The 13,482-nt window shown below is 31.4% G+C and overlaps 1 protein-coding gene across 2 annotated transcripts in view; it reads left to right on the top strand.

Moving 5' to 3' along the window:
• LOC143056794 (glycosyltransferase 8 domain-containing protein 1-like) overlaps nucleotides 1–13,482 on the top strand; it is a 21,468-nt gene extending 7,986 nt beyond the window's left edge. For both annotated transcript variants that reach the window (XM_076229958.1, XM_076229959.1), the window contains exons 4-9: nucleotides 614–731; nucleotides 2,800–2,887; nucleotides 3,456–3,556; nucleotides 4,375–4,541; nucleotides 4,973–5,085; nucleotides 5,955–13,482. In XM_076229958.1, coding sequence (XP_076086073.1) covers nucleotides 614–731; nucleotides 2,800–2,887; nucleotides 3,456–3,556; nucleotides 4,375–4,541; nucleotides 4,973–5,085; nucleotides 5,955–6,124 — 757 coding nt within the window. In that variant the 3' untranslated portion in view covers nucleotides 6,125–13,482. The remainder of the gene's footprint in view (nucleotides 1–613; nucleotides 732–2,799; nucleotides 2,888–3,455; nucleotides 3,557–4,374; nucleotides 4,542–4,972; nucleotides 5,086–5,954) is intronic.

Raw genomic sequence — 13,482 nt, 5'->3', positions numbered from 1 at the left:
TATTTTTGTAGGGATGCTATTAGACATCAACAGTAATTGAACGGTTTAAATGATTTGTATAATGCTTTATATTTCAGTAGGTAGAAGACATGTATGTTTCATACCATATATACATTGTAGATACATACACTTGTACTGTGGATTGATTTATTTTCATGAACCAATTTTGGTGGATTATGAAAAAAATGTGTTTTTGTGGATATTTTATATATATATTGTTGTTTTCCCAAAATCTGCATACGAGCCTTTAAAAATGTGTACGTTCTTCAGAGAACATTTAGATTTGTGATCAACCCATACTCACAAAAATTGGTATCCCATGAATAATAATTATAATAATGAATTCACAGTATTGTACATGTAAAATAAAAAAGATATTGGTAGTATATTGATGTTCTAAAGTTTCCATCTGTCATATGTCCATTGTCCATTCTGGTTTGACATTAAAATCTTCATGTGTTCAGATATCAACATCATATAAAATCATGTTGAAATTTGTAGTACACATGTACATGACTTATAAAGGTATGGTCAGAAATGGATGAACAGTTAAAAATGTGTTGTCAACGATCAAACTGTTAAATTATAATTTTGATATGCATCTTTTATACAGGATATGGATAGAAACAACTAAACTGAAAGATATTCATTACCAAATCAAAGTATTTCCTGAAAATTGGGTGAAAGGAAAGATTAAGGTTCGTGGTGGACGTCAGGATCTAGCTAAACCTGTAAGATTTTATTACATGTATACATGGAATATTTGCTGTAGTCTTGTCTTTCTTATTAATATGTCATCACAAAGTGTCATTTAATATACAACAAAAAATATCTCAAACTTAAAATTCAAAGATTAAAGCACCAAAAGTATAGTGTTTTAAAGTCTAATTAAAATTTTGAGTAAAATCCTTTTAAAACCAAGGGCAGATAATTATTATGAATTTGATAGGACAATTTTGTATTGTTTTGATTTTTTTTAGAAAAATAAGGTCTGTAACCCCCAGCTAAATTTTAGATCACTGGAAAGCAATTCTCTCATTGTATTTTAGCAAATTCTATCGCTTAATGTCTCCCGAATGAGAAAACTCTTACTGTATTATTATGTATATCATATAACTTTGGATTGCCACTATCAAATGTTTGTTTGGATAAAGTTTAAATGTATATTATCAAGTTAATTTGGTTTGGAAAATTGCAGAAACACTATATACCGGTAGCTGCCTACTGTTGGACAGTAAATTTAAAATTTTCAGTCAGTCTAAGTTCATGAAGTGACAGCAATGTGAAACCCACAGACATACATGTATATCTAAATTTTATGAAGTTACACTAAAATTCAATTGGATTCAAGCATTTTGCACAACCTACTAATACTTCAAGATGCTCTTCTTTATAACATTTGTTTAGTTATTTCAGCTGAATTATATAGATATAAAAAGATGTGGTATGAGTGCCAATGAGACAACTCTCCAACCAAGTCACCTTTTCTAAAAGAAAAACCATTATAGGTCGAAGTAAGATCTTCAACACAGAGCCTTGGCTCACACCGAACAGCAGGCTATAAAGGGCCCCAAAAATGACTAGTGTAAATCTATTCAAACGGGAAAACTAACGGTCTAGTCTATATAAAAAACGTGAAACAAGAAACACTTATGAACCACATAAACAAACATATTTTGGCTTTAATATTGATTCACTTATAGGGTCTTTGCATCAGAACTAAACACATTTATTTAAAAAACAGTTGTTGGCATGACACAGGTTATGTTCTTCTCATATATTTTATGATAGTATGATACTAAACCCCTAAGGGGAGGGATTGTGCCTGATATTAATATGATGAAGACATAATCTTTCAATCAGTTTAATTGAGGTCTGGAGCTGGCATGTCAGTTAACTGCTAGTAGTCTGTTTTTATTTAAATATTGTTGTCATTTTATTTATTTTCTTTTGTTACATCTTCTGACATCGGACTCTGACTTCTCTTGAACTGAATTTTTATGTGCATATTGTTATGCGTTTACTTTTCTACATTGGCTAGAGGTATAGGGGGAGGGTTGAGATCTCATAAACATGTTTAACCACGCCGCAATTTTGCGCCTGTCCCAAGTCAGGAGCCTCTGGCCTTTGTTAGTCTTGTATGATTTTTAATTTAGTTTCTTATGTATAATTCAGAGTTTAGTATGACGTCCATTATCCCTGTACTAGTATACATATTTTTTAAGGGGCCAGCTGAAGGACGCCTACGGGTGCGTGAGTTTCTCGCTACATGAAGACCTGTTGGTTGCCTTTCGGCTGTTGTCTGCTCTATGGTCGGGTTGTTGTTGCTTTGACACTTTCCTCATTTCCTTTCTCAATTTTATTTTAACAACTACTGAACATCAGGTTCCTGACTAAGGACAGGTGCATACAAATGCAGCGGATTTAAACGTATAGGTTTTACATTCACCCTTAACTGAAACAATAGTGTAACATCACAACATAGAACAACACACTAAAATATCAATTGGAATGGCTTAACTCAATCAAAAGACATTACACAAGTGAACATTCACTGAACGAATAAATTTGATCTATGACACAATGTAAATATAAAACAAGGGGTGCAATGTTAAATTTTTTTAGAAAATCAACCATAACCTTGAACAAAATGCCACTAAAAAAAATAATGTACACAGGTGAAAAAAAATAATTTGGTTATAAGGTATATACACAGTATAAATGGAGAACGAAAAAAAAATATGCCAGGTATTACCTACCTAAACAAAGAGAAAGTAACATTTGTTTTTGTAATTTCAGCTGAATTATGCTAGGTATTACCTACCAAAACTGTTCCCTGATATAAAGGGTAGAGTACTCTTCATAGATGATGATAGTATAGTACAAGGTAGGTTTTACAAATTTTATTTGTCTATTACTTTGGATTCATTTATTTTTGTGGGTACCAGTTTTCATGGATATTTTAAACTTGTGGGTTTGACAAAATTTGCATAAAAATTTTTCTTTGTTGAATGTTTAAATTTGTGGTTTACCTTTAGCTAGGAAATCAGCAAAAATTGTATCACACGAATCTAGCATTTTACAGGAATTTACTTTCAAAAAAGGTATTGATATAAAAAATTTAGATGATTTTCATCATTTCTTATGAAACAAAACAAAAATTGGTGCTTTAGAAGTTAATTGATAAAAAAAAAAAAATTGACATATTATTTTAATTTTGAAAATTTACAGCTTGATCCAAAAAGGTATCTTACTTCAACATGTGAAAAACTAGACACAGATAAGTATCTGCATCATTAATATTGGACCTTGCAAAACAAATTGGGAAATTGAGTTATCACATTTCTGTGCTTGCATTTCTTGAAACCAGAGTAAAATTTGCTTAAAAATTGTCAGCTTTGTTTACTTCTATTAATTGCATATTTCTGATCTAATCAGTATTGGTGTTTTGACAGGTGATATAAAAGAATTATATGACATGGATCTATCACCAGGACATGCTGTTGGTTTCTCCAGTGAATGTAGCAGTGCTTCTAGGAGGCTTACTCTCATGAAGGTAAATAGTGAGGTTAAACTGAACTACAAATGAAACAACATGTTATAAATTTTATGTGTCAGAAGCTCTTTTCAGGTTTTTCTTTCATCAGGAACGCTCAAAACCAAATAATTAAAAGCCAAGATTCTATAAAAACCATAAAGGACCTGAAAATAGCCAAATCCATCTATGGCCAACTTTGCCAGAAGGAGTTCAAACCTTATTTTCTTATAATTTCAAAATTCATAAACAAACAAATATTGGTTTGATTTGTAGGGATAATATCTGTCCTCGTTGTCTGAGGGGCATAAGGTCCTTCATTTTCTGAAATAGAAAATAGGGATCTTCCATCAACAACTTATTAGATTTATTAGATAGTCGTCCAATTGTAAGAATTACAAAAAAAGTAAAATAAAAAAAAAGACACTTACATTGTTGAATGTAGCTATTGATTCATTTAATATCATAACGTTTTGGGGAAAGGCAACATGGCTTATTGTTTGTCTGTGACCTTGTGAGCTTGAATGTTACAAGCAAGCAACATTTGCAAATATTTTTTTTCTAAATTACAAGACATACTTTTTCAGACAAACAACATTAAATAGAAAATTTCCTAAAATGATCTTTAAGAGACCTCTGCATTAGATGGTTACTCTTATAAAAAAACAAATATAGCCATTTATTCTGTCTCTCAGCTATATGGTATACATCAGAAGGATCCTGTGGTATACCATTGAATGTTTGCATCTTTAATTTTTCTTTTTATTAATTTAGCCTGTATATATTGTAAAATATTTAAATATACTTTAATATTATTGCTTATGATATTTTTGTTTTAGAATAATTATGCAGATTATATTGACTTTAAAAGTAAGAACATCAAAGAAATGAAGATTGACCCAACAGAGTGTGCCTTTAATACTGGTGTATTTATAGCTGACCTTGACCTCTGGAGGAAATATAATATCACAAATCAATTACAACATTGGATGGAATTAAATACAAAGTGAGTATCTATTGATTTTCTTTAAAATAAATGGGCTTAAAATTTGCATTTTATAACTTTTTTCAAAACAATAATATGGAAAAGGTTCATAAAATTTTACTGTGTTTGGTCAATAAAAAATGTTATGGCAGCTGTGGCAACCTACACTGGTTTTATCACAGTGTATTTGTTCCCTGTGCTAAGTCAGGCTTTCTAGACCATTTCTTGTTTTCATTTTTGTTGATGTAGTAAGTTAATATTGAAGTAGCTGAAGCCTACCTTGATTGTTGATAAGCATTCTTTGATATGATGTTTTTTATACACCCACTCTAGGACTGGGGGTTTCATTTCTATCCCCTTGATTTATCCATCCATCACATTTTTCACTACGTTGTTCTCAGTTACAACTAATTTATTTGTAGAATTTTGTAGAATTTTGTTTTATTTTTCAGAGAGGAAATATATGGGAATGAGAGAGGAGGGGGAGGTTCCCAACCTCCTATGATGATTGTCTTTTATAAGAAATATACCAACATAGATCCAGGATGGCATGTTAGATATCTAGGTAAGAGGCGTCTTTTATAAGAAATATACCAACATAGATCCAGGGTGGCATGTCAGATATATAGGTAAGAGGGGTCTTTTATAAGAAATATACCAAAATAGATCTAGGGTGGCATGTTAGATATCTAGGTAAGAGGGGTCTTTTATAAGAAATATACCAACATAGATCCAGGGTGTCATGTTAGATATCTAGGTAGGAGGGGTCTTTTATAAGAAATATACCAACGTAGATCCTGGATGGCATGTTAGATATCTAGGTAAGAGGGGTCTTTTATAAATAATATACCAACATAGATCCTGGATGGCATGTTAGATATCTAGGTAAGAGGCGTCTTTTATAAGAAATATACCAACATAGATCCAGGATGGCATGTTAGATATCTAGGTAAGAGGGGTCTTTTATAAGAAATATACCAATATAGATCCAGGGTGGCATGTTAGATATCTAGGTAAGAGGTTTTTTTTTATAAGAAATATACCAACATAGATCCAGGGTGGCATGTTAGATATCTGGGTAAGAGGGGTCTTTTATAAGAAATATACCAATATAGATCCAGGGTGGCATGTTAGATATCTAGGTAAGAGGGGTCTTTTATAAGAAATATACCAACATAGATCCAGGATGGCATGTTAGTTATCTATGTCCTATCATAACAAAAGAAGGTTTATATAGTTTTCCTCTATGCCTTAGAATGTATGCCTATTGCTCAGAAAACCCCACCTAAATCAACGACATTTCACCATGATAATTCTCTTGCATAAGACAATGAGGTCCACTAAATTGAAATCATTGTCATTTTCATTTTTTCCTAGCAAAATGGATGACTTGGATATATTTTTTCACTGTCATTAATATTTGTACTATTTTAGGCTGGACATCAGGAACAAGTTACACAAAACAGTTTATAGGAATGGCCAAGTTACTACATTGGAATGGAAGATTTAAGCCATGGGGGCGTGTCTCACAGCATAAAGACGTTTGGAACAAGTACTACATAGAAGATCCAACTGGGAAGTTTAAACCTGCAAGAAAAAACTAAACAAAAATGGAACAATTGGAAATGTACCAGTAAAAAAGTCCAGTATCTCATTTGCATTTGTGATTAATGTCTGTCCATTAATAGCATTATTAAAAATCCAGAATTTACTCCAGCATTGAAAAGCTAGTCATTAGCATATATCTTAGAGATATTTTACTACAGTGTTTCATTTATTACGTGATTTTTAAGAAATTCCATAGGAAATATGAAATTGATGGATGTTGTGTTATGAATTTTGTACACATACATTCTTATTACTCATGACATATTTTGGTCAATCATATAATTAAAAATGTTAATTTTTGTTTTCATATCACATATCATCATATGAGTTACAGTTTAGCAATGTGTTTATTGCGTGTAATATTTGTTTTAATCTAAAAGATCTATTAGTTTTAAAAACTTATATTGACTAGTGCAAACTTTCATTTATTTTCTTAATTTACTATTGTTATAAAACATTTGCCCCTCTTTTATTAAGATTACTCCCATGACTTTTAGGGGAGCATGACTGTATTCTAATAATGATCATTTCTTCAACAAATTATATATTTTAATCATGTATTTAAAAAAGTATGAATTATCTCCCTTTTGACAAATTAGAATACTCAAATCAGAAAGTATTCACTTATTGTCAATCTTCCACTACTGACCATATTATGTGATATTCAATTACCATATAACTAGCTATATTAGAAACTAAACTTAATCACTTTAAATGTACCATTTTTTATCATTGTGATGTACATCCAGCATTATTAAGATCGTCACACATAAATATATTAAAGCATTATTAAAAGAATCACACAAATATCTTTTAAATTATTTCATTATTTTTAAAAATTCTATATCATTCATTATGCCATTATTTGTAAAGAATATAATAGATTAATAGTACAACCACCTTCATTTCCTGTCCACAGGCCTATGTGAAGATTGAATATAGTAAAATGGTCAACCACCTTCTTTTCATGTCCACAGGCCTATGTGAAGATTGAATATAGTAAAATGGTCAACCACCTTCTTTTCATGTCGACAGGCCTATGTGACGATTGAATATAGTAAAATGGTCATCTCTTAACAGTAAGACATCTGTATCATAAATTCATGATAGTAATTTTAAGAAAATGCACATTATACATGGAGGTTCAGATCAGGTTTGAATTGAAAACTAGAATGCAGTTTCATTTACCCAGCATATCTTTATTTATCAGTTTTATGATTACAAATATGCATTGTGACTATATAATCACCAAAGAACAAACAAATCATCATAAATAATTACAATTCTCAATTTTTTTAACTTAAATTTTCCCTTGGGATAGTATCAAATTATATTTTTGAGATTTTATCTAGCCATACATCTATTTAATGAATATAAATGAAAAAAATAACAATAAAAAACTGTATCGACTTCCCTTTAGGAATTGTTTTGTTGTTAAAAGTATAAAGTTAATTACAGTAGAGAGTTCACAGCTAGCAAAAATAGTCCTTATTGTAAAATTGAAATTGTTTTTTGTATACCATTTATTCATTATCTATGAAAATGGCAAAATATGTATTATTGATTGATTTTAATTTTTGTATAAAATTCATATATTGTGCAATATTTTGTGTATTTGAGGAAGTGTTTTTACAATATTTCATATTTATCTCCATCACTTTCTTGCAATTGCATTCTGTGTAAAAATTATAAACTACTAGTCATTTCTGTATTTAAAATGTCTTAAAACTGTTGAAGGAACAAATGTATTTAACTGAACATTAGCTTAAATTCATTTACAATTGAAGTCTTTTAACAAATATGTTTTTTTGAGTATCGATAATATTTGGGGAATAGATCTCATGCTGTCCTCTGCGTCCATGTGTTTTGAGGAGAGGTAGACTTGTATGTTATCTATAGCTAATAAAGGAACATTAGTCTCCCTTATTCTGTTAAGATATTTACATTTTACCTAATAATTATTTACTCCTGTTTTAGATTTTGATTTGATTTGATAACTTAGCAATGTTTAAATTAAATATTCTAAATCTATGTTCAGTCATAAGCTAAAGCATTATAAAGATAATAGCAAAATATTTAAATTTGAATAATCCTATCAAAAGATTTCATAAACCTACACATTTATGTTATAAGCCTTTTGTAGTGAGAAATTAGAAGAAAAGTATCTTTTTAGTTTAAAAAAAGTCTTGTTCATTGAGATAAATTAGCATTTGTATTAATTGGTTTTAAACTCCTTATAATGGTGTGAGTTTCCAATTTTAAAATATAAGACCACACATGCTTCAGTTATTTGTTTTATTTGTGATTTTGTCTTATTGACTTATACTTTGTATCTCTTCTTTTTGATATTTGTGTAGCAATTACATTAGATAGTTATAAAAAGAAAAGTAAATGAAACTTTTTATCTCCCGTTTATAGGTGGGGTATTTTTTTAAGACTAGTCCTGATAGAATATATATTTTTTCCAGAATTTTCAGTAGTATCCATAGTGAAAATAAGTGATAAAAAGGTGCTATATTACAAAATGATCAAATATGTTTTTTTATTTACATAACAGTTGTTTATCTGTTAAGAATAGTATATTTTATGTTTTATATGATTTCAAATTCAACAATATATTCTAATTTATTTCTTCTCTTTAAAATAATTATAACAGTGTTATCCCAAGGTCAATCTAGCATCATGGTAATGTGATGCTATATTGCTAGGATATGATGCTGTCTGAAATAGGTTTTCATAGAAGTATGGATATGACGCTATGATTTCTGGAAACAAGATGGTTTTTCACAATTTCCTGTTTACCAGGATGATGCAAGAAATTTCTGAGGAGAACACTTTAGTAATGAAGTGAATTTTAAATGATTTTTACAAAGATAACTCTTTCATATTGTTTGTGATTTCTTTGTAAGTGTTGTGAATCTTCTTCAGGATAGACTTTCTGTTTCAGTTCTACATTTCTCATTTTCACCTTCATTATCTCTTTATTGCCATTTGAACAACCATATATTAAGACGACAGCTTCAAATCTTCAACTAATAAACATAATTACACTTTTTAATTTTATTTTATGATTTTTCTCTTTGATTTTTCTTTCTTAGATTCAAATAATAAGGATGTGGTTGATATCATGAGAATAGTTTATGACCCCAGTACATCTGCCTATACATGTATTAAGTCAGAATCTTTTGCCAAGTAAAACTTTTGGTAACTGGATGATTTAGCACTTGCAGTTTGTTTTTGTGTACAATTATCTATGAGTAAAGCCATAAAATGAATGACCTGTAGATCTGTTTTTGGTATCCTAGTCATGTTAGGTCAGTGTTTTATATTGTTCACCTCAATCTTCCTTTATTCATATTGTTTGTATGTTGTAATACCTCTACTATAACTCTATTAGAAAGTACAAAATAATTATTCAATATTTGTAAGACTTAAACATATAATTAAACCACAGGTACCATACCAGAGTTAGTATTCTTACTATGAAAACTAACCCAAGTAAATAAAGAGTATAAGCCATGGCTAAGGTTAATTGTACTTTCACTGATATTTCAGTATGAACTAATAAACTCCTCTTAGCATGCATGTATTGCTTGGGCCAGTTTTCTAATGCATTTCTTATCAATTTTCCATAATTCAAATTATTCCAGATTCAAATAATTCCTTGTTTATAGCATTAGATGTGAAAGCATGTGTTTATCAATGCTATCCAAAAGTTAGAATACACCTCTTCATCCACAAAATTAAAATTTCATTTTGAGTTTTAGATTAACTACCCTATGTGTAAGGACATTGTTAGTAATTATCATATTCTGTCACTTTTAAGATTTGTATTAATTTTTATGCAGTTAAGCTGCATTATGCGAGCACCCTAGATTTGTGTTCTACCCAATATTTCCTGAAATACTTGCCATTGTTATTTTCTAGCTTGCTACTATGTTATATATAACTAATTGAACACTGTTTTAATACTTTTTATTCTGGATTACAAAAAATATGACCAGAAAAACCTTAAATGATCGTCGATTTATCCAAAAGTTTTGAAGTTACACATAGGAAGTAGTACTTATTAAGAATCCTTGGGTAGTTCATTATGACTTGTGCTTTTAGCCAAGATGTCAAAGAACAATTGTATGAAATATTTAATCGCCGAAAATCTCTTAAGTCAAGTAGTTTAGTTTTCCCAAATGACAAAAGTCGTAGGAATATTGTTTGTCATCAATACGTAGTAAAACTACGTCAGTAGTCTATTATATAATAAGTTCAACTGTTCATGCTGTTGGCGGCAATTTCAAATTAGAAAAAGAAATTTTCGTAGCCTTTCAATTTGGAGGCAGGTGTTCAAATTAGCGGTGGTCCGAGGTCCACGACCTTCCACTTTTGCAAGCGGAATTTTGACTAGGATAGTTGGTTTCTAGCTACGCCCGACGTAGTCACCTTCCACTTGAAAGAAAATAAGAAATTACTTTGCAAACCTTTCACCAATTAAACGAGCTAAAAACTTATTTTTATCATTATTATTAATGACGGCGATGTTCATTTTGTTCAACCGCTAGCTTTATACAGAAAATCGCCGACAAATATTGTATAAATTTGAGTAAAATCGTATCTGATTGACAAAAACAACATTGTAAACACATAACAATGGCGGCCGTAGAGACAAAATTTTACAAAATCGGGACCGATTCCGGAAGCGGATAAGGGTAATTCCGGGTTTGGCGATCATTTACAAAATAAATCCAAGCAGGTGAAAAATACATCAATGCATGGTAAATGAATATAAACACTAGTATTGTAAACCAAAAGATATACATGTAAAAGAAAGAAAAAGCAGAAAAATATTTTATTCAGAAACTCAAAATTAGTTTTTGACAAATTTTAATTTAAAAATCCAATACAACGTGACAGATGGGAACAGTATATCTAACAATATACATGTTCATGGTCACAGTCTAAATTTTCTTTATAAATGATAAATGATGATAATGCATGTGAGATGTTTTTAAAGTGTAAACATATTACTGCAATTTCGAGGGGTTATTTGTTTTTCTCAAATTTGAAGGGTCAATTGAAGTAGCTGAAAGTTTCTTTCTTTATTTTCACAAATAATGCAACTATATTATATATACCTTAATGTAAGTAAATCATATGATATATAGGTGGCATTCTTTGGGCCACTCTACCCCCTCCTGTTTGATAACTTGGAAACGGTCGAGCTGAGATCCCCACCCCTAAACCATATGAGGGGCAGATCCAAGATTTTAGGTTAGGACGGGCGCAAACATAAATTTTCGCCGAGCAGAGCGAGGCTAAAAATTAAAAAAAAATTGAGGAAAATTATCGGAATATTCTTTATTAAGCTGAGAACAACCCATGCTTTGCAAATTTAAGGAGGGTGCAAGCCCGCAACCCCCCTCCCCCGGCCTGAATCCGCCTCTGCATATATTCAAGTATAGGATGATATAATAAATCAAATGAAATATAGGAGGAGTCGCTGGGGGTCACCCCACCCCTCCTTTTTTAGAATTTAAAAAAATGGTCGAGATCCCCACCCCTAAAACATATATATTCAATATAACAAATCAGATGAAATATAGGGGGAGTCCATTGGGTCACCCTACCCCCTCCTGTTTGAGAATTTGAAACCCGTTGAAATCACCAACCCTAAACCATATATATTCATGTACGGGACAATATAACAATTCAAATGAAAAATAGGGAGAGTCCCTGGGGTCACTGTACACCCTCCTGTTTGAGAATTTGGAAATGATCAAGATCCTTACCCCTAAATCATATATACTCACTAGAACACACCCGTGATATCGCGGGTCCGTGACTGAATTAAAGTATATAACTATGCGCAAGCCTTATTTTAGTGTTAGTACTGTCACCTGATAAAGTCATGCCGATTATAAGATACACAATTGTCTCTGCTTTCAAATCTTTCTGTTTGAACCCGTCGAACTGGAACTTATCAATTATTGGTAATATTAATTATTTGGAAAACAAAAGGTCCTGGAATGGAGTATTTTTAATCAACAGCATTGTCCTATATTAGTTATAAATAAAGTTGAATTCTTTGATTCGCTGTTTTACGTCATGCCCGCTAACAAATTGAAACTTATTTTTAGTCCAGATTTTTAGTATTTGTATTGTTATCTTAGAAAGTCTTACGGATTAAAATACTACAATAGGTAACAATTTGACAATTTAGTAGTGTCAACCCTGTAATTATGACCCGTGTATATAGCATATTAATCCTGAATACACCGTTTGGTGGTGCGCCTGTCAGATGCGGAACGTACAGATAAGGTAATAGGTAACAGGCGATTATACTATTGGTATCGGTATCGGACTCGACCCGGAACTTCCTAATTATTGGCAATATTAATTACGTGGAAAACAAAAGGGCCTGGAGTGGTGTAATTTTTAATCTACACCATTGTACTATATTAGTTGTATATAAAGTTGAATTCTTTGATTCGTCGATTTTACGTGATGACGGCTGACAAATTGGACCTCGTAATTTTAGTATTATAGATGTATGGGGCAATATAACAAATCAAATGAAATATAGGGGAAGTCCCTGTGATCACCCCAACCCTCGTGTTTGAGAACTTGGAAACGGTCGAGATCCCCACACCAAAACAATATATATTCATGTATGGGCCAATATAGCTAATTAAATGAAAGATAGGGGGAGTCCCTGGGGTCACCCTACACCTCCTGTTTGAGAACTTGGAAACCAATGAGATCCCCATCCCTAAACTATATATATTCATGTATGAAACAATATAACAAATAAGATGAAATGTAGGGGAAGTCACTAGGGATCCAGAAATTTTCATAAGTGGGGGCCCACTGACTGACCTAAGAGGGGGGCCGCCCTAGTCACGCTTCAGTGATTCCTTATATAAGCAACCATATTTTTCCCCAAAAAGGGGGGGTGGGCTCCCCTGCCCCCCTAAATCCTCTGCCTACCCTACCTGTTTGAGAACTTGAAAACTGTTGAGATCCCCACCCCTGAATTATATATATTCATATGTATTGGACAAAATAACAAATCATTAGATAAACAGGAATGTACTATATATGAATGTTTAATGTTTAGGCAACATTGCCACAGTTTTCATAATTACGGTTGCCTTGGTTTTTGGTTAACTGCCTTCAGCGCTTACAGCGCTTTGATTTTTTTCATGTATGCTATAAACATTACCTATAGTTCATGTTGTTAATAATCATAATTATCATTTCTTCATGTACATGTATAGTCAAACAATGTTATATTTTACAATTACATTTGTGCCAAAATATTTGAACAGTTGAAGGAAGTAAATGATGCAATAAAATACAA

Source organism: Mytilus galloprovincialis, chromosome 13, assembly GCF_965363235.1.
Source record: "Mytilus galloprovincialis chromosome 13, xbMytGall1.hap1.1, whole genome shotgun sequence".
NCBI classification, from domain to species: domain Eukaryota; kingdom Metazoa; phylum Mollusca; class Bivalvia; order Mytilida; family Mytilidae; genus Mytilus; species Mytilus galloprovincialis.
Note: the sequence above shows the minus strand (reverse complement) of the source record. Positions and strands in the feature narration are given on the sequence as shown.